Source organism: Hylobates moloch, unplaced genomic scaffold, assembly GCF_009828535.3.
Source record: "Hylobates moloch isolate HMO894 unplaced genomic scaffold, HMol_V3 SCAFFOLD_1, whole genome shotgun sequence".
In the NCBI taxonomy this organism is placed as follows: Eukaryota; Metazoa; Chordata; class Mammalia; order Primates; family Hylobatidae; genus Hylobates; species Hylobates moloch.
The window spans coordinates 16,090,984-16,111,240 of NW_026652276.1; the positions used below are offsets into that span (position 1 = coordinate 16,090,984).

Genomic DNA, 20,257 nt, shown 5'->3' on the forward strand with positions numbered 1-20,257 from the left:
AATAGCCACTTAATTATTTAAATATATTATAAAATATGGATGAGAATGCATCGGATTGTTTATTGTAGCATCCTTTGATGAATATCACCTATGATATTAAAGTGACTTAATTCAATCCTGTTATAAATAGTCTACTGCCTATTGTGAGGTGAAGGTTTTTCTGGATAAGATCTTGAGTCCATGATCTGAATAAAATATCTATATAATTCATCTTCACATAATCTGCAAATTTATGAAATAAGAAATAGATACCCAACTTAAAACACTGAAAGAGAGATGAAAGGGAAAATGCCTTGAGTGGAATTTGGTGGTGGTATTTGGGAAAAAGGAAAAACAAAGTGGATTATTCACTCTGCAAAGATTCTCAAATGCTAACTCCAAGGGCTTTTCCAGAAGGCCTTGACAACATTACGATTTATGTGGAACCCATTTGATCATTCTAGCTCCCCTCTTGCTTCTTGTCAGGCAGTTTCCCAGGAGCTGGAAATGTGGCAGTGAATGAGACAGAAAGAACACTTACTCTCATGGAATTTGAATTCTAAGATAGTAGTTCAGAGAAATAAATGAAGAAAATATTTCTGATAGGTGCCTTTAAGAAGATAAATACAGTGATGTATAGAGTGTTGCTTGGAGCAGAAGTGAAGGACCACATATCAAATCAGATTCTCAGAGAAGGCCAGGAAGGTGACTTCTGAGTTCAGATCTGAAATACAAAAACCAATAAGATTTGCTAAAAAGCAGTTGAATAATGAGAAACAGCAAATACAAACACACTGAAGAAGAAATAAACTTGGCAAGAATGTGGTCATGAGGGCTGAAACTTCATGAACAGGAATACATAGGCAGGGACCAGAGCAAATAGGAATGTATGGATTAAAATGGGAAATTGAATTTTGTGCCAAAGGCAAGAAACCACTGTTGATTGCTAAGCCATAGAATGACATGATCTTAATATTTTTGAAACATCTCTCTCTTGCTAACAATGTTAAGGTCCAAACACAATTCCAAAACAATATGTTATTTTACTTCTGACTAATTCTCTAACCAATAGCATATCGAGTATTATTAGCAGTTTTAAGTGTGACTTAATTTCCAAAGCCTATCTTTGTATTTTATTTTTATTTTCAGTCATTATCATCATAACCATTAATGTCATCCATAATCTCAGGTATTCTTTCCGTGCTACAAAAAACAGAATTCTAAATAATTACAGTTTTATTATACTTTTATTCCTCCAAATATGGACCTTAATATTTTAATTCTCTCTATAAAACATTTCTGACTTTCTTTTTTTGACTGTCAATGAACATTTACTTTTTTATACAGCTGTAAACCTGTATTCAAGTAGATAAAATGCATTTAAAGTTTTATGAAATCCTTTAAAAATAATTGACCACTGAAAGTACAGGACTGATCTTTCAAATCTCCAAAGCTCATGAAAAGCAATAAGTTAGAATCAGTGAAAAATAATTGACAGGGCAATAGGTTATATGTAAATATGCAGAAATATTATTAAACATTTGTTGTTGAAAATGTTTATAAAATTCATGAGAAAAACATGTTCTTTATCCACAATTGTATGTTTTCAATTTATACATATTTCAAACTTATTATAAGGAAGAGCTAGAAAGTGGCACAGGTAAGGTATGAACATAAAGGAAAATAAAGGAACAGAAAATAGATACTCATAGGTCACAAATGCTTACCTTAAAATCTCAGTCACCTAGATCACTATATCCAAACAGAAAATATCAGGAGACATTAGAACGTCAAAGAGAGAAATGTTCCAAGTTACTTTGCTTTGACTGACAAGAAGTGGATTAGTCAGCATCCTCCAAGAAAGACTTATTGTAAAGAATTGGCTCACATGATTATGGAGGCTGAGAAGTCCCAAGCTCTGTATTTGGAAAACTAGAGACCCAGGAGGGCTAATGATGTAGTTTCAGTTCAAAGGTTGGAAGGCTTAAGATGCAAGAAGAGTTGATGTTTCCATTCAAGTTCAAAGACAAGAAGAAAACAATCGCCCAGCTCTAATGCAGTCAGGCAGGAGAAATTTCCTTGTATTCAGGGAAGGGTCAACCTCTTTGTTTCATTCAGGCCTTCAACTGATCAATAGACCTACCCAGTTTGGGGAGGACAATCTGCTTTGTTCAATCTATTGATTTAAATGTTAAGCATCACAAAACATCCTCACAAGAACACTCAGAATAATGTTTGACCAAATAACTGGGCACCTCATGGCCCAGTCAAGTTGACACATGAAATTAATCATCATAAGCAGCAAGGCAATCTTTACAGCTTAGGCCAATAGTCACTGATTTATTCATTCTACCATCATTTATCGATACCCTGAGAAGCATGAGGTCTATTTTCCATGGTGGGAATTCAGTAAGATATGAGAAATTATCTCTGACTTCAATAGATTCATGGTCTTCGGGAAAAAGGAAAATGCATGCTTAAAATGCAGTGAGATCGTTACGAAAGGGAATAGGTTAGAAGGAAAGAGTGAGGTCACAAGTCACAGAAGGGATGCTCAAAAGTTTTAACTCTAAAATGTAGAGAATGGTAGTGAGATTACTTGCAAAGAGGAGATAAGCATTCCAGGGAGAGGGAGCATACCGACAAAAGCAATGGAGACAATCAGGAAGGACAGAGTGGGAAATGCAAGCAGACTGGGAAGGAAGAAAAGCCTGAAAGGTCAGGAGAAGCTCAGGGACAGTGGAAGGTTATGTCATCAAAGGCTTTGTATGTCCTGAGCAATACATTGCTCCTTGATTGTTACCAGGATCCAGTATAAAATTTTTCCTAAGTAAAAGGGAACTCAACAGCTCACATTTTCCCAAAATGAATAAATGAATTTATTTCATTTTGGGAAAATTTTAGCCAGTCTTTACTTGAGTTTCACCAAAATCTTTTTTGCAGTTACCAACTGTTAATACTTGTGCTGTCCTCCGATGACTTGTTCTGTCCAACAGTCTTCAAATGCACATCATTACTCTTTTACTCAGCACCCATTAATTAAGCACAAGTTATGTCAGGTACCATGCTATATGCTGATAGATTAGAGTGGACGGAACTGATGTAACCCCTTCCTCATGAAGCAGAACGGCTTCTAGAGGAGTAAACAGAGAATTACAAAAGAAAAATACATACTTTTAAACTGTGATTACTGCAATGAATGTTAAGTACAGACTAGCTAGTTGTCAAAACCAAAGTCAAAATCTGGCCCAGATGAAAGAATCACAGAGAGACCCGAAGAAACTTGTTTTATCTCAGAGTTCCTGTGTCACAATTGTTAAGGTCCAAATCAACTCTTAAGTCACTTTAAAGTATGCATTAACCCATGGTCTCATCCAGGAATAGAACTATTATTTTAACTGTCATTCTTATCTGGAAACAAGAAATAAACTTTAAGTTCCTTTTTGACTTCAGGGTCAGATTTATTTATTCATTACTTCTATTGATTATCACTGACTGACTTAACCACTCCCTTTCAGTGGTGGTGTTATTTAATTCACTTTGAAGTTATACCCAGAGCTCATGCTGTCAAAATCCAAGAAGCAACATAGGGAATAAGAATAAGGTTTGTCACAGTTTTCTGCCTCTTGGCAATTAAATTTTTATACTGCCTTCTTATAACTAAATAGGAGACATAAAACCTTGTAATTGAAATGAGATTAACTCATTTGCTTTTCTAAAGTTCAAGCTGTTTTTCATCATGCCAACTCCAATCAGAGGCTCCCAATATCCCCATCCTGAAGCAGAAAGCAAGAGATGTGCCCCTCCAGTCTTTGGTAATAGTTTTGATATTGAAAAAGTGAGGGAGAATAAAAGAAACTCAGACGCTGGTTCATATCCACTAAGCTTTGGCCCAATTCTCCAGGTTAACCTGGTATTTTACAGACCAAACAATTTATGGAGGCTTTTTCTTATCAGCCTTTTACATACAACCACGTCTTTCCACTGAGCTGAGCTTCTCTCCTTGTCTTCCTGTGCTTGTTGGATCCCAGCCATTAGCATTCACCATCCCACATTAATCACACACCCGCTTTAAACTGTCTGGGCCCTCGTTCACTCTGCTTTGAAAAGATCTGCCTTCACAGCGTCCACGCTCACAGGTGTTGAGACTAAGGCCCTTTACAACTCCTGGTGAGCTGGGATTCTCTGTGCCATTTGCATAGCAAGAACATATGAAGGCTGAAAAGGAGACTAATGTTTGGGGGTGAATGCTTTTAATAGAGTAAAAGATTCTATACACTGAACTGTAATAGATAAAACATTGAATACACGATTTTGGGCTCTAATTTTGCATTTAAATGTCACCTATTTTAAGAACACCAAGACATTTAACTATACTAGGGATTGAAGTTTTTAATTCTAAAAATGTGAAAATTCAAATACAGCTGGCAGTTAATTTCAATTAACTTTGTTTAATAGGCGTTATTGAGCTCACAGTGAACACATATTAATTCATTCAACCATTTAGCCATTCATGTATTATTTAACAAATATGTATTTAGGATCAACTCTGGATAAAACTATGAGCCCCAAACATGTGGGAAAAGATTGGTTTTTATTTTCTCATCATATTGGACTTATATGACACAGAAGCCTATAAATGTAATATTTGAGACCTTTAGGATTAGAAAAAATGTTATCTATTTCTAGAATCAAGCAAACAACAGCATTATTATAGTTCTATTATCTCATTGATTCATTCATTCATTCAGTAAGCATGTACTAAAATCCTAGTATCTATGTTGGATGAGGCTCCATTGCTATAGAACAAAACTATTATCTCAATAGATTTTTTTGGATAAATACAAAAAATTAGCATGGCTTGCTCACGAGATGTTAAGATCAGAAGGCAGAAGAGCAAAATAGATTTGCTGCTTTACCAAGAAGTGGAAACTCTCCTTACACAATTTGTAATAATTAAAGACTTTAATAGAGAAAGAGGAATCTGGTCAAGTTAGCAAAATCTTTTGGAGGAAGTTTGGAGAAGGAGTTAGAGGGCTGAAAGCCTAGGGAGAGGAATGAGGCCTGGAAGGGAGTTACTGCAGTGAACCCTGTGAGAGACAATGGGATCTCAACCTGGCATTCAGGCTCTGGGATGAAGAGGAAGTAACCCATTTGGAAGAAGGTGATATAATTGTATTAGTCTGGGTTCTTCAGAAAAACAGAACCAATAGGAGATATATGTATGATATATATATATATACACACACACACACACACACACACACACACACACATATATCTATATATACATATTCATTCATATATATATATATAAAACACATATATTACACACATATATAGATATTTATTATAAAAAGTTGGTTTACATTATTGTGGAGGCTAAGAGGTCCCCCATCTGAGATCTGCAAGGTGGACCATCAGAAAAGCCAGTGGTGTAATTCAGCCCGAAGGCCTGAAGGTCATGGAGCCAGTGATGTAAACCCCAGTTCCAAGACAGGAGGCTATGAGATGAGATGGCCCAACTCAAGTAGTGAGGCAGGTACAAAAGGGGTGCATCCCCCTTCCACATTTCAACCTATTCAGACACTCCATGGATTGGACAATGCCCACCCACACTGGGGAGGACACTCTATTTTGCTAAGACCAGTAATTCAAATGCTGATCTTGTCTGGAAACACCCTCACAGACACACCAGAAACAATGTTTAATGTGAGCACCATGTGGTCCACTCAAATTAACACATAAAATTAACCGTCACAAACCCCAGTTACGTAGATTTAGGAATCACCATTATGTGGACAAATATAAATCTGTTAAAGATCGGAAGTATTATGCAGTAAAGCCTACTATTTCCATAGTATTTACCATATGTCTAAATGCTGTACACAGATTCACTTTCAGAGAACAGACTCACAGATTAAGTCCTTGCAGTGATCCTAGGAATAAGCTACAATTTCCCTCTGATTTTACACGTGAAGACACTAAGATGAGAGAGGTTAAAGAAAGTTTCTCAAGCCTCTGAATAAGTGCTAGATTTAAAACCCAGGCATACTTACATCCATGGATTTAACCACTACACAAATGATATTATCGTTACTGTCATTGCATCTTTATTATAGTAATTCTTGCACATAGTAACATTGAATCGTACAGAAAAAAATAGGCTAAAATATAACATTGGTCTATTTCTTTATTTCCTTATCCATTCTCTATGAATCTCTTTTCATCTTGATTGTTTTTAGATCTTATGATGGTTCCCTCTGTAATTGTCAATGATATGCTTATTGACACTCTTTAATAAAGATGACACCTATTTCCCCCTCACTCTGAAAGATGAGTTACCTTAAATGCACTTCAACGCACATTCTCCATTCCTGGTCCCATAGTCTCATAGTTGTGATCATTGCTCTTAGCTTTTATATTGACCATTTATGACACTAGTAATATACATAAAGTATTTATTGTTCCGTAGCATTCTTATGGGATCTGTTGACCCTTAACCACTTCTGATGATGAGTTGTCATAACCCTCACCCCTACTTTCCCGATATTACCACACTTGCCTTGCTCTTTCACCTCCTGTTATGCTAGTGAAATTTTTTTTTTAACTTTACACCTCCATGGTACCCTTCTGGTCCTGAGTCATATGTGACAGACTCTGTGAGGCTTGTTAGACTCTAGGATTTTTTATAGAAATCCCATAAAAATCTTCTCTGTATTTGACTTCCCCAAACTCCATAGAAATTCCAACACCCCAACCCTCATCCCCAACCCTGCCACACTCAAGAATGTAAGCTTTAGAAGAGACTGGGAGGCACAAGTCCTTTTACCAAGGACGAATATCAGTGATTCATTGTATGCTATTTTTTCTGAACTCTCACCCTTTGCCCCCAGTTCAGAGCATTCTTAGCTGCTGGAAAGATTCATTCTCTATGATTCTTCCAAATCTCTCATTTAGGATTGTCCTTCAATAATTAGTATATTTTATCTAATTTTGCTTTTCTTTTTTAACTACCCTACCCTGTGTGTAGAAGATACTTTAGACCAAACCTCTCCAGAAAATTGATTCTTCCAATAACTTCCTGAGGATCAATGTACCACACTCCAAAAATGTCTGAATCTTAATTCCAACTTGAGCTGGGAAATAGTTCTACAGAATAGCCTTAATTAATAAATGAGTTTTACCAAACATTAAACCCATGCTTTCCTAAAGCAAAGCTGGAAAGCAAAGCTGGCCAAACAAAAATATTTTTGAAATTGAACCTGACCCTAACTGATAAATCTTTCTGGTTTAGTTCCTCAAATAGAATTGTTTCTAATTTTGACCTGGTCTCAAGATGTTGGAGACAAAAACAGCTAAAGATACCCGTATCTATTAATTCTAACCTCAGGTCTCCCAGATATTGTGGGCATCTGAAGGCCAGTCCTGTTTATGCCATGTCTTTCATCTCAGACCTTCAGGGATCTGCTGGAGAAAATGAGCTTTTAAGAGGATGGCTGAGGAGGCAGAGTTTCTGCCACTTGGGAGGCTGAATTCCCACGTTCTGCTAACTCCGATGAACTGGCAGCTCTTAAAGGCTGTTCAAATTCATGCTCAGTCCTCAGGTGGCCTGCAAATATCAGACATTTTTTTCTGATTTTTTTCCTGGTTTTCTTCTTTTTGCTTTCCTGTCTCATTGGAAGACCATTTAAATGGGTTAAGTCGGAGCTGTGCTTATTTTAAGTAGATGCTCTAACCATTCTCATTAAAGTTTTAAGGCTCTTCTAGAAATAAGAAAGTAGTTATTAGCAAGTATTTCATGAATTTTTGAAATTAGGAGAAAGACAAATCATCAAAATGTCTCAGTTTTGTGCTTCAAAATATCATAAACCTATTTTATTATTGCTACATTCTGCCATACAATTTTTTTGGTAATAAATTCTTAGGGAATCCTGAGGGCTTTTAAAATATTGTGGAATAGATTCTTACAACCTGGAACCATTGAGGTCTAAATATGGGAAGAGTGCTGGCTACATAATCTTGCAAAATCCTCTAACCCTCTAATGCTTTGATTGATGAATCTGATATTACTTTGCTTCAAGCTTCATAGGTCCATTGGCTAATAATCAGGCTTAACAAATATAATTCTACTTGAAAATATTAAGTACCATAAAATTATTGCCTTGATGATTTTTAGCCAAGTGCATTGATAAGAATTACTGACAGTCTTCCAGAGCAGTGATCATTCAACAAAACTGTTTTCTGGATGGAATATATCACATCCAATTTCCTTAGAATTATATTTTCAGAGGTTTTCCTCTTCATCTATAATCCAAGATGAAAAGTTAACTAGATAATGAACAAAGTTTCATAATATGACTTACAAGATAAAAGCTTATGAAGAAAAATTCATGAAGGCAATTTATTCTCTGAAAATTCAAATAAGTGGGAGTTGAACGATGAGAACACATGGACATAGGGAGGGAAACATCACACGCCAGGGCCTGTCGGGGGTTGGGGGGTTAGGGGAGGGATAACATTAGGAGAAATACCTAATGTAGGTGACTGGTTGATGGGTGCAGCAAACCACCATGGCATGTGTATACCTATGTAACAAAACTGCACATTCTGAACACGTACCCCAGAACTTAAAGCATAATAAAATAAAAGAAAATTCAAATAAAGTTTACAAGTAAGAGGGCAGATCTATTTTGATAAACGTGGATTAGATAATTGGGCAACATGTAAGTAAGAATACACTGGCTTAACTGAAAATTTAAGGAATCAATTAGCTTCCTTAGTGCTTAATGCCACCAAGGGGAATTTCATAAAATGTTCTTGAAGATTTTTTACCATTTATTTAAGAATCAGGTTAATTATTGCACAGAGACCAAGATATATAAAACTGAGCACAGATTTATCATGACATTAAAATATAGTTCCTGATAGACTTACATATGATAAAATTGTGAGAGGATAAGCGTGGTGGCTTATACATTTCCACAATCTATTTTTTACAAAGTTAACATCTAGCTAAACTAGCAGTTGCAGAAGCAAGTTCATTGTACTATGAGGCTTCTGTGATGGTGAATTTTATGTCAACTTGACTAGGCCATGAGGTAGCCAGATATTTGGTCAAGCATTATCCTGGGTCTCTCTGTGAGAGTTTTTAAAAATTATTTATTTAACATTTAAATCAATAGACTGAGTAAAGCAGGTTGCCCTCTCTAAGGTGGGTGGGGCACGTTCAATCAGTTGAAGGCCTGAATACAACCAAAAGGCTGACCCTTCCCTGAATAAGAGGGAACTCCTCCTGCCTGACTGCCTTCAAACTGAGACATTGTTTTCTTCCTGCCTTCAGACTTGAATGGAAACATTAGCTCTTCTTGGGTCTCACCCTGCCAATCTTTGGACTAAAACGACATCATCAGTCCTCCTGGGTCCCCAACTTGCCAATCACCCTGCAGATCTGGGAACTTGGGACCTGGCTGCCTCCATAATCACCTGAGCCAATTCTTATAATAAATCTGTTCATATCATATAAATATATGTGTGTGTCTGATATATATGCATATACACATCTATATAGACATACACATATATACACATCTATATAGATATCTGTACACACATATATATACACATATATATAGATGTATACATACATAAATAGATATGGAGATACACACATATATTAATATATATGATATCATATATATGAATTAGCTTAGGACAATCAACAACCCTGTGTGTGTATGTTGGGGGTGTGTTTTGGGGGGGTAGTAGGGATGGTGTTTGTGTATGTGTGTGTGTGTGTGTGTGTGTGTGTGAAAGTGATGACTGTGATGACTATTGAGAAAAAAGACCAGGATTTTTTTCCTAAATAACTCTTTTGTTTTAAGAAATGGGAGAGCCACTGGGAAGAGATCAAGGGCTAAAATTTCCTAGTAAAATATATTTTGGTCTGCTAAAAGTTAATGACTCCTTTATTTGGGAACAGCTAATATTATAGAATGCATCTTCACCAATCCACACAAATATTACTTGGGACATAATATAGAGAGTAAATTCACATAAATATTTTTTGGGAAACACAAGATATAGATAGTAAATCTCCACAAATATATCTTGGGACATGCAGATGCAGATAGTAGCTTTATTTTTCCAGTTCAACTCTTAGATAATTATTTTTTTCCATCTAAAGAAATGGAAAAAGAAGGTCTAAGAAACTCTGGTGACTTTCTTAAATTAGTTTTTAAATCAGGCAAGCAATATTGATGTATTCCTACAATTATATTTTGAAAAACATATTACAGTATATAAAGTAAAAGTTAAAGTATCCCATCACTACTCCCAACCAACGTTGTGCCACAATCTTCTTGTTAATGGTCGGTCTTACAATTTCAAAACTTTGTCAATTCATTTACATATATATACATATACAAATGTATATATTTTCAAGATAGCAATGGAATTTAAATACACTGTAGAACTACACTGGAACTTTTAAACTGAGATATGAACATATTTATCTGCCTCATTCTTTTTAGGTATAATATATTTTTATTCCATGGAGTGGTAGTTCCTTAATTTCTTGTACTTCTAAGAAACACACAGTAGATATAATTTGCAGTGCCCTTGAGGTTAGGTATTTCCCTGTGAATGATATGTCAGTGGGAGAGACATGTTATCACTTTTAAGTGGAAGCTTTAAGAGCTGTCTGCAAGGCACCACACCCTCTCTTCTGCTAGGAATATGGTATAAAACTCCAGATTGGTGGTGGCACTGTCTGCCTGGCCCCTGGATGAGAACACAAGGCAGAGCCCCAGCTGACCTGAGAGGACCCTGTGTGAGCAAGACATCACCTTTTGTTTTTAAGCCACTGAGATTTTGGAGTTGTCTACTACTGCAACATACTCAAATACTTCTCACCTCATACCCAGTACTGATAGACAATCGGTATTGTGGACTAGTTTAATCATTTTCATAACAGAATTATTGCTTCCAATTGTTCACAAATACAAAATAACGGCAATATACCCATTTATATTTATATTGTACAATTTGATACCCACAGGCAGATTTTTATGTAGGCAATTTTGACAAATACTGCCAAACTGTCCTCTAAAAAGGTTGTAGCGGCCACACATGGTTGTTCACACCTGCAATCCCAGCACTTTGGGAGGCTGAGGCCGGTGGATCACTTGAGGTCAGGAGTTGGAGATCAGCCTGGCCAACATGGTGAAATCCCATCTCTACTAAAAATACAAAAATCAGCCAGGCATCGTGGCGGGTGCCTGTAATCCCAGCTACTCAGAAGGCTGAGACGGGAGAATTGAATCGCTTGAATCCGGGAGGTGGAGGTTGCCTTGAGCTGAGATCGTGCCACTGCACTCCAGCCTAGGCAACAGAGTGAGACTCCATCTTAAAAAATATATAAAAATAAAAATAAAAAATAAGAAGGTTGTAGTAATTTATTCTTTTAGAAATGGTCCATGCATGGGCAATATAGAGAGACCCTGTCTCTACCAAAAATTTAAAACAAAAAATTTAGTCATGTATAGTGGCACACACCTGTGGTCCCAACTACTTGGGAGGCTGAGATGGGAGGATCATTTGAACCCAAGAGGCTGAGGCTACAGTGAGCCATGATCATGTCACTGCACTCCAGCCTAGGTCAAAGAGTGACACCTTGTCTCTAAAAAACAACAACAAAAAAGAAAGAAATGGTCATGAGAATACACATTAACTCATAGTGTAGCCAATATTAGATATGACCTATCAATCATGTTAATTTGTGCAGGATCTGATAATCTAGAAATATCTACCAGTGTTGTTTAGCTTGCATTTTCTGACTATTGATTTGACTATATTTTGTGTATTAGCTATTCGTGTCTACTCTGAATTGCATGTTTCTATTATTTTGCTTTTTCACATGGATATTTAAGGGCTCTTATGTGTTACACATTTTTACTTTGGGTATGTTGTAAATTTTGCAATTTTTTTTTTCTGGACTAACTTTTGCCTTTTCATTTGATTTGTGTGTATTTCATTGCACATAGTTTTTACTTTCATAGAGTAAATTTTTCAGTTTCTTGATAGATATGGAATCTGAAATTTGTTGCATGTAAGAACTCTTCCCCACTCAGCAAAGCATTATAAAATGTATTACATTCTATTATGACTTAAATTATTTATAAAATGCCATTATAGTTTTGCGGGGTATTTTATCTTTATTCCTCAATGTAACTGGAATTTATTTTAATAAAGTAGAGACCAAAATGAATTTTTTGTTCAAATGAATAAGCAACTATTCCCACTATTTGTCGAATAATCTTTTTTCCCTGCTGACTTGACATGCCACATGCATTCTATGTTTATTCCATATATATACATATATATGCACACACATACACACATATAGATATAGATATAATATATTTTGCTCTCTCTGACCTCTATTCTGTTATTTTTACCTCCCCTAGTCTATTTTTTTTGTGTTAATATGACACAATTTTAATTATTGGACGTTCATAGAGTATTTTAAAACCTATCAGGCCAATTTCTCCCCATTTGTTCATTTTCAATTTTGTATTGCCTATTCTCACACATTTTTAAATCTAGATGAATGTTAGAGTCAACTCATCAAGTTTGATACAGAATCTTGTTGGATGTTGAAATTTTAGATTAATGTGTGTGGTAGAGTCAAGGTGGTGCCACTCAGGTCCCATTCAAGAAGACTGCAGCCCAGCTACAGAGAGTGAGGGAAGCTGTTGGCCCCAGCTACCCACTCCTCAGGGCTGTTTCTACAGCTATTTCTGGAGCTGAGAAGTGTAAAAAGCAGACCATTTGGACCCAATATAAGATCTTTCAGAGCTCCAGAGCTCCCTTCAGGGCCTCCTGAAAGGTTGGGGAAGACTTTGTGGGACCTCCATCACTGTTCAGCTTCATCCTTGGCTGAGTGCTCTTCTTCACCCTTCCCTTCACATTTGCTGATCACAGACAAAGATCTTGCATCCCAAATTCTGTCTCAGTGTCTGCTTCTGGAGGGCTGAATCTGTGGAAATTTGGAAAGCACTGATATATTTACATTATTGGCACTCAATGGCTAATGTGTGGATATTGTTCTTGAGAATAGTTCATCCTTAATCCTCATAAAACCAAGTCCCATGAAGCAAGTCTGTAATCAATGTTTGTTTATTAATTCCCAGGATGCACACCACCATGAGGGAAAACTAGCACAGTACCAGAAACAGAGTTCAAACAGAGTCAGGCTGGTAATATCACTGAATGAAGTGGGGCTTAGGAAGACAGTAGAGAGGGGGAAAGAGTAGAGCAAATGGGAGAGGATCTGCTTTGGGTACAGATGGGATACTCAGCTTCAGTCTTTCCCTGCCATGTAGACACTTAGGCCCAGGGAGGTTCCTCCCCCAGTTTTATTTTTTCCGAGGGAATACTATATATCAATGTATTACGTACTATTTCTGGCTGCCTGATCTAGAATATTCACAAACATGTTTCCAACAATTTTTTTTTTCCTAGAAGGAATAAGGTTTCTGAAACAGAAAAAAAATTGCTCTATTGAATATGTATTAAACCTTAATTTATCTTTAACAATTTGCCTGTTTTCAAAGTCATGAACTATGAGACGACAATATATTACCAAGGCCAAATGTCTGCTGCTAGGTTCACCAACTTTCAAATAGAAGCAGATCAAAATGCATGCCCTCTGTGAGACGCAGAACACATTTGAGCCAGGTTTTTGTCCCAAACCAAAAATGATGTGATTCCTCCTTCCCTAGGGAAGGATAGAGAAGGCAAGTGAGAGAGAGGCCAAAAAGTTATTGGATGCCCCTTCCACAGAGAGAAACATTACACTGGAAAATAAGTTTTATGCATTGCATTAATGTAATTATATTATTTGATATTTTAGAAAATAATGATATGCTTAAACCCAGATGGTGTCAGAACAGCTAACTTTCACATTCTGTATTTATGCATTATAAGTAGTAAAATATTTATATTATTTTATTTTATAAGAAAGAACAATAATTGTATAGTTCTTGGCATCATCATGGAGCCTTTTCTCCGAAGAATACAAGCTCTACTCTAATTTATTATTTATTCACTTGTACATTTTTATCTGCTATAACCATTTATAATGTAAAATGACAGAAAACAATGTTATTTCTTATAGAAAAATGGAAACAATACATATTTAGCTCTTTTACCATATTACTGCATCCTATGGACCAAGCCAGTTATATTTGTTAGGGTGGGGGTTGAATGGTAGCTATGAACTGAATATTTGTGTCCCTCCAAAATGTATGTGTTGAGACCCTAGTTCCCAATGCAATGGAATTTGGTGATAGGGCCTTTGGGAGAAAACTAGATCATGAGGGTGGGGCCTTCATAATAGGACCAGTGCCCTTATTAGAAGAAACACTAGAGAGCTGGCTTCCTTTCTCTTCCTCTCCACCTTCTGAGGATATAACCAGAAAGAGGATCCTCACCAGGAGCCAAATCAGCAGGCAGCTTTGATCTTGGACTTCACAGCCTCTAGAATGGTGAGGAATAGATTTCTGTTATTTAAGCCACCCAGTCTATGTTATCTTGTAGCAGCCTGGACTGACAATGGTACAACAAATAGATTCACACTGTAACAAGTCAATATAATAGATTATTTTCCCTTTCCGTAAAAGTCCAGGGTAGCTCCAAGTGAAATAAATGTGCACAGATGGGGAAGAGATAACTCAGTTTTACATACTGATGGGGAAACTAGTGGAAGGACACTATGCCATCTTCAGCATGCGGCTGCCTAAGTTGCCTAGGGTGGGAGTTGAGGGAGCCCAACCTAGTCAGTTTGGAGAGGTCAAAGTCACCACAGAGCATATCTAAGTGGCTTCCATAGACTGGGCTGGCATGGATGTTCATCTTCTCTATTCACGTTTTAAATTCGGTCAAGGGCCACATCCAGGTGTGATTCTGGAAATGCAATTCAGTGGTATACACAGAGAGAAGAGAAAAAATGAATTTTAAAAAAAGATTAGTCTCATCTCTTTCAGGTCTAAACTACTGCTACTCAGCCATTGTAATAACCATCTAGCAGATCAGTCCTGCAGTCTGCTCTCCCTAACCAGCCCCACCCTGAGGGCTGAGGGACACTATGGAACAGCATCCTGGTACAAGCAGCACTCTTAGGAAGACTGGAAAATATTTTATTTAACCATAGCCATCTTCCTCTTTGTTGTGCTCATTCTCATCAAGTCTTCTACCTTTTCTGGATAGCAGACGACCTTGTATCTTTCTGTTTGGGGATAATTAGGAACATAGGACAGAAACTCACCTAATATTCTGCCTCATTCTCAACAAAATTCTTCATATCTTTACCCTTTGCTCTGTCTTTCCAACTTCAGATGATATAAAACCTTCTTCCACCTCAAGACCAACTTTCTTACCTGTGTTCAGCTTTATTAAGTATCAAATGCATTAAATTTAATTTTATTTAATATTAACAAAAATCTTGAAAGTGAGGGGAATAAAATTGGAGAACTTGCTGAATTTCAAATGTCTTTTATTTAAAAGCAAAAGATTAAGAATACCCCAATAAAATATATACAGGATGTATTAAGACATCTACCAAGTAAGTAGTACCAAAATCAACCAATATTTATTTTGGCTCAAAAAGTTTATCACAAGTTTCAATGCTTTGCTGTCATCAATAGTAAAGTGACTGTAAGATTTATAAAATACAAATTTCTATTATGGGGATAGTAGAAATAGTTTATAAAACTGTTTACAAAAATGAAAAACACAATGATAATAGTAAAGAAAATAAAAAGTGTATTGGTCAGAATTCAACTAGAAGGCAAAAACTATACAGTAATTTGAACGGGAAAAATTTGAAGTAAAGAACTATTAACTCTAATAGAGAAAATCTAAAAAGCAGTAAAGAGAAGCTTAAACATTTCCCTAGGGTTAGGGGAGATTGCTCGAAAGAGAAATACATATATAAAAGGTGAGAGTCCCTTCCTCAAGGCTGGGATCCAACCTCAGGAGACAAATGTGGTTGTGACTCACTGGATGGCAGAGATGTTTTCTAGGTTCCCTGGGACACACCTGGTTCATAGTCCCTAAAAAAGCAAAAAAATATCTCTTTGGGGTTCCACTGAAATAGGATGGAGGTGCACGCTACAAATGACTCACAAATGTCCTGCTGGCAGCTGCACAATAAGATTAAGAAGTAAGTGATAAAAAGAACCAGGAAGAGAGGAAATTCTTCCTGCCATGTCTCTCCATCACCCTCTGCTTACAAAGCTTAACATCATACCAGCTATATAGAAAGACTAATGTAAAGGGCCCAGCTAGATTTTCATACAGCAGGCAACGAAGGGCAAATTTTGGAGCTGAGGAGGTGTACATTGATCATTTTAAGTTATGTTTAACACTCTTTCTTACCTTGTCATTTATATGCGAACATATGTGCTTAACTTTCCAAGTAGATGAATTTCATCAATTCTCATAAATATTGCAGCAATCATATGGTAAAAGAAATGAGCATATTCAGGAAATGAGACTATTTTGGTGATGTATACAAGATGCTTAATACAGCCTTTGGACCTAAGGGTTTCTTAGATATCCAAATCATATTTCCCTGAAATGGTTGGTAAAAGGGCTCTACTCTTTTAACTATACATTTTCTCTTGTTTGTTTTCTTTTGTTTGAAAGGATGAGGGAAGGGCAAGCAGCTGAAGTAGTCCATATTTTATGAGTTTTATTTTTTCTGATTTATTTTTCCCTTTGCAGTTTGTTTTACTTTATGGAAATTATATCCCTTTGGATATCTATGAATATCTATGAGAATGAGAGGCAATTCCAAATTTTGTGAGGACTGAAGCTTATATAGATGGAAGAGGGATGTTTTTAACCAAAAAATAAAATGCGAATTATGAATTATGTGAGCCACATGAAAATACCCTGCTAAAGTAAATGTATATCCAATCCAAGTTCTTCTTAGCCAAATCCCCAAAATTCCCATAGCTATTCCAGAGCCCCCAAAGCAAGGAGAAGTAGGATGGAAAGTAATTTAGAGTAGAAAAAGGTATCACTCTCAACTGACCATAGTCAAAATAGCCCTACTTTTACAAATTTTACCAAATCATATGACCACACACGAACACATTAGTAGGGTCTCTCCCCTCATCTTAGAGTAGCTTTAACATGTGTGTGACCATTAAATTTAATCTTCATTAGTTTCACATTGAACCCAATTCTGGCAATCAATCTAACTGTAATTTATTAAACATCTTTTCCTTTACTTACCTATTTTATTTAATTTCCTTTTATTCATGCTGTTAGGTTTTATCAAATATTTGGTGATTCTTGGTCTTCTTCCCACACTTATTAATAAATGTGTTGATCAGTCAAGAGAGGGATCCTCTTTAGTAGATCCATAGACTCTTAAACTTCACCTATGGCTTTGGTTTTTATAGATAAGTAAAATGTTTTCCACAGTGCGTGTATATAAACTCCATAGTGCCTACATAATCAGGCCCCTGCCTCTCTCCCTGACCTCATCTTTATGATGACCTGTATGGTTCCCCAACACATCAAGCGCACTTTATCTCAGAAACTTTACAATTCCCCAGATACCTAAAATATTCCCTCAAGAATTTGCACAGTTGACTATTCATTGTTTATATCCCATCTCACCTTCTTAGATCTAGTGAATGATGCATTGATAAAGCAGAAAGAAAAAACTATGAGAAGTCATCAGAAGATAAGGTGGCCAATCAATTTTTGGCCTTACTATTTCCTTGTACTAATTTTTCTTCATTTTTATGCCTTGACTTGTCTCACTTACCTTTCCAAACCACTCTGATGAAGTTCTTCAGTGGTGTATTTTACAAAATCCATATATTTATTTGAAAAGAGTCTACACATTCAAATAAAAATGATGTAAACTTCTTTCAAAGATTCCACCCAACAATATGTGAGATGAATTACGTTTTCCAGAACTAGATAATCTTATTTTTTAGCTTCATAACATCCCTACCCTTGTGTCTTTCCCCGGCAAACTTCATACCCTCATGTTGAAGTTTGTATTGCCGGCTACCCTCTCCTCATCTTCCAGTTTTTCAATCTCTACCCTGCTTATTGCCTGTTGCAATATTTGATGACAGAAACTTGTCTCTCTTGCATGCAATCATTTGAATTTGAGACCTCTGAAGCATGATCCTGGAGTCTGGGAGGAGGCAGGGGTTTCTAGGGACTTATATGTAAGATACTGGGTTGATAGGTTTCAGTAAACAACAGTGGGATGGTTTGGAACTTGAACAATGTAATTGGCGTTTGAAGGCTATGAGAAGTCAAGAAAATTTTAGAGTGGAACAAACATGTGAATTCTAGTCTCAGAAAAAATCTAGAGGATCCTCAGGCAAGCAGACCATTTTGAGAGAATTATATTCATGGCTATCTAATGATCTCCAAAGTGGTTTCGGGCCTCTGTATCATTTTCTTCATAGTCTTCCTATTGTAAAGGAAAAGCATGTGTTTACCAAGGAAGCAGTAAGACTATATGTGTAATCTCTGACAAACCGGAGTCAAACCCCAAGGGAATGAGGAGAATGGGCAAAATAATGCCTCTACTAGCAGTGTATAATCTTCCAGTCTCAGAGCAGGCTCCTTGCAGCCGTTTGAATACTTACGAGTTTTGCCACATCTGAGTAGCACTTGAACATCATACCTTACAGTCCTTAAGGTGAAGGTTGGGTTAAGTTGATACTACCAACGTCAACATTGATATAAATAATTATGTCCATTATATAAGCTCAAAGATAAGTGAGGTTGCCGTCTTTCATTCACGACCATAGCCTGATCACTGATCACCATGGCTGGTATTACAACAAGTATTCAAGAAATATTTATTCAGTGAATGAAATAAAGTAGTTTAATATGTTAGCTTTATATTTATGTAAAAAATTCTTAACTATTAAAATTAAAAGGTGTGGATTTTTTTTATATTGAAGTGTTATGAGTAATACCTTTCAAGGACCTTTGTGAGAAAATATTGCTGGAGCATTGAGGCACAAGTGCCCAGTGGGATGGGACATTTTAACTTACTACCAAGTCCCTCTCTTTCTTTTTTCCCTTTCCTTAATAAATGTGATATCATATGGTATATTCACAAAGAAAGACAAAAAATTTAGATTAATGCATTCTTTAAAAAAAAATCCCTCCAGAAGGCAGCAATAGTTACCCTAAGGAAAATCAACAAGCAGAATCAATTTAAAAGCCAACTTACTATTTCACCCTAGCAAACTTATTTGTTTTTCATTGAAACCAGCTATAAGATCGATACGAAATTATTAAGGACTAAGATTTTAGCAAGCATAAAGTCCCCTACACTGATCTGTAGTACCTATGAAGTTCATCGTATTGTAGAGAAAAATGCTGCTTTTTTAGTGATGAGTATATATACCTAAGTTAGATGGGTCACTTCCATTCAGGCTACATGGAACTCCATAGTGATTAAAATGTCTTTGAGTATCTGTATATGATGAATAGCAAACTAATAAAAATTAATTTAAGTGAGAGTCTATGTTACATTGGTTTGGTTTTTGATTCAGGTAAGCCTGGTTTGAATTTCCACAATCAATTACTATTGTGTATTAGTTTGGGAAAGTTTTCTAAACCTCAGCATCTTTACCCAGAAAATGAACATATTCATAGGGTTGAGGTAAGAATTTAAAAAGATGTCTTAAAAACTTAGTTCAGTGTTTTGCATAAAGTAAGAAATAAATTGTAGTGGTCATTACTATTGTTATTATTAGTCTTACTATTATAATGAATTATAAACCCATAAGTAGTGATACTTAGGGTATCATTGTGTGCATTTTGTGAACTAAAATTATTCCTGATTGGTTTTATCTCATGCTCTAACTCGTGTTTCATTCTTGTTAAAATTCTCACACATTTCTAATGTATGTCACCTTGCTATATTTGCACATTAATTACAATTGCTTTATTTGGATAAAAAGTGGGGTTTAAATAAATATATGGATATAAAACTCCCTAAATAATACTCACATGTATATATAACAATTCTGGTGTATAAAGTGTCGCAGGATCTCATCCAATATTTGTTTCATATGATGAGAGAGAAGAGCAGAAAATATAACCCCAAAAGAATATATAAATCAACTAGAATAAAAGCTTTACCAGTATACTGATTTTGGCCTTTTATGCCCAGAACAGTGCTTGGTATACAGGTGGACTTCAGTTAGTATTTGTTGAA

The 20,257-nt window shown here is 36.1% G+C and overlaps 1 protein-coding gene across 1 annotated transcript in view; it reads right to left on the bottom strand.

Annotated features, from left to right (window-relative positions):
- Positions 1-628: 628 nt before the first annotated feature.
- Positions 629-20,257, bottom strand: part of NYAP2 (neuronal tyrosine-phosphorylated phosphoinositide-3-kinase adaptor 2) — a 335,656-nt gene continuing 316,027 nt past the window's right edge. Inside the window, exon 7 of the mRNA XM_058437901.1 lies at positions 629-703. Within this exon, the coding sequence (XP_058293884.1) occupies positions 698-703 (6 nt within the window). The 3' untranslated portion in view covers positions 629-697. The remainder of the gene's footprint in view (positions 704-20,257) is intronic.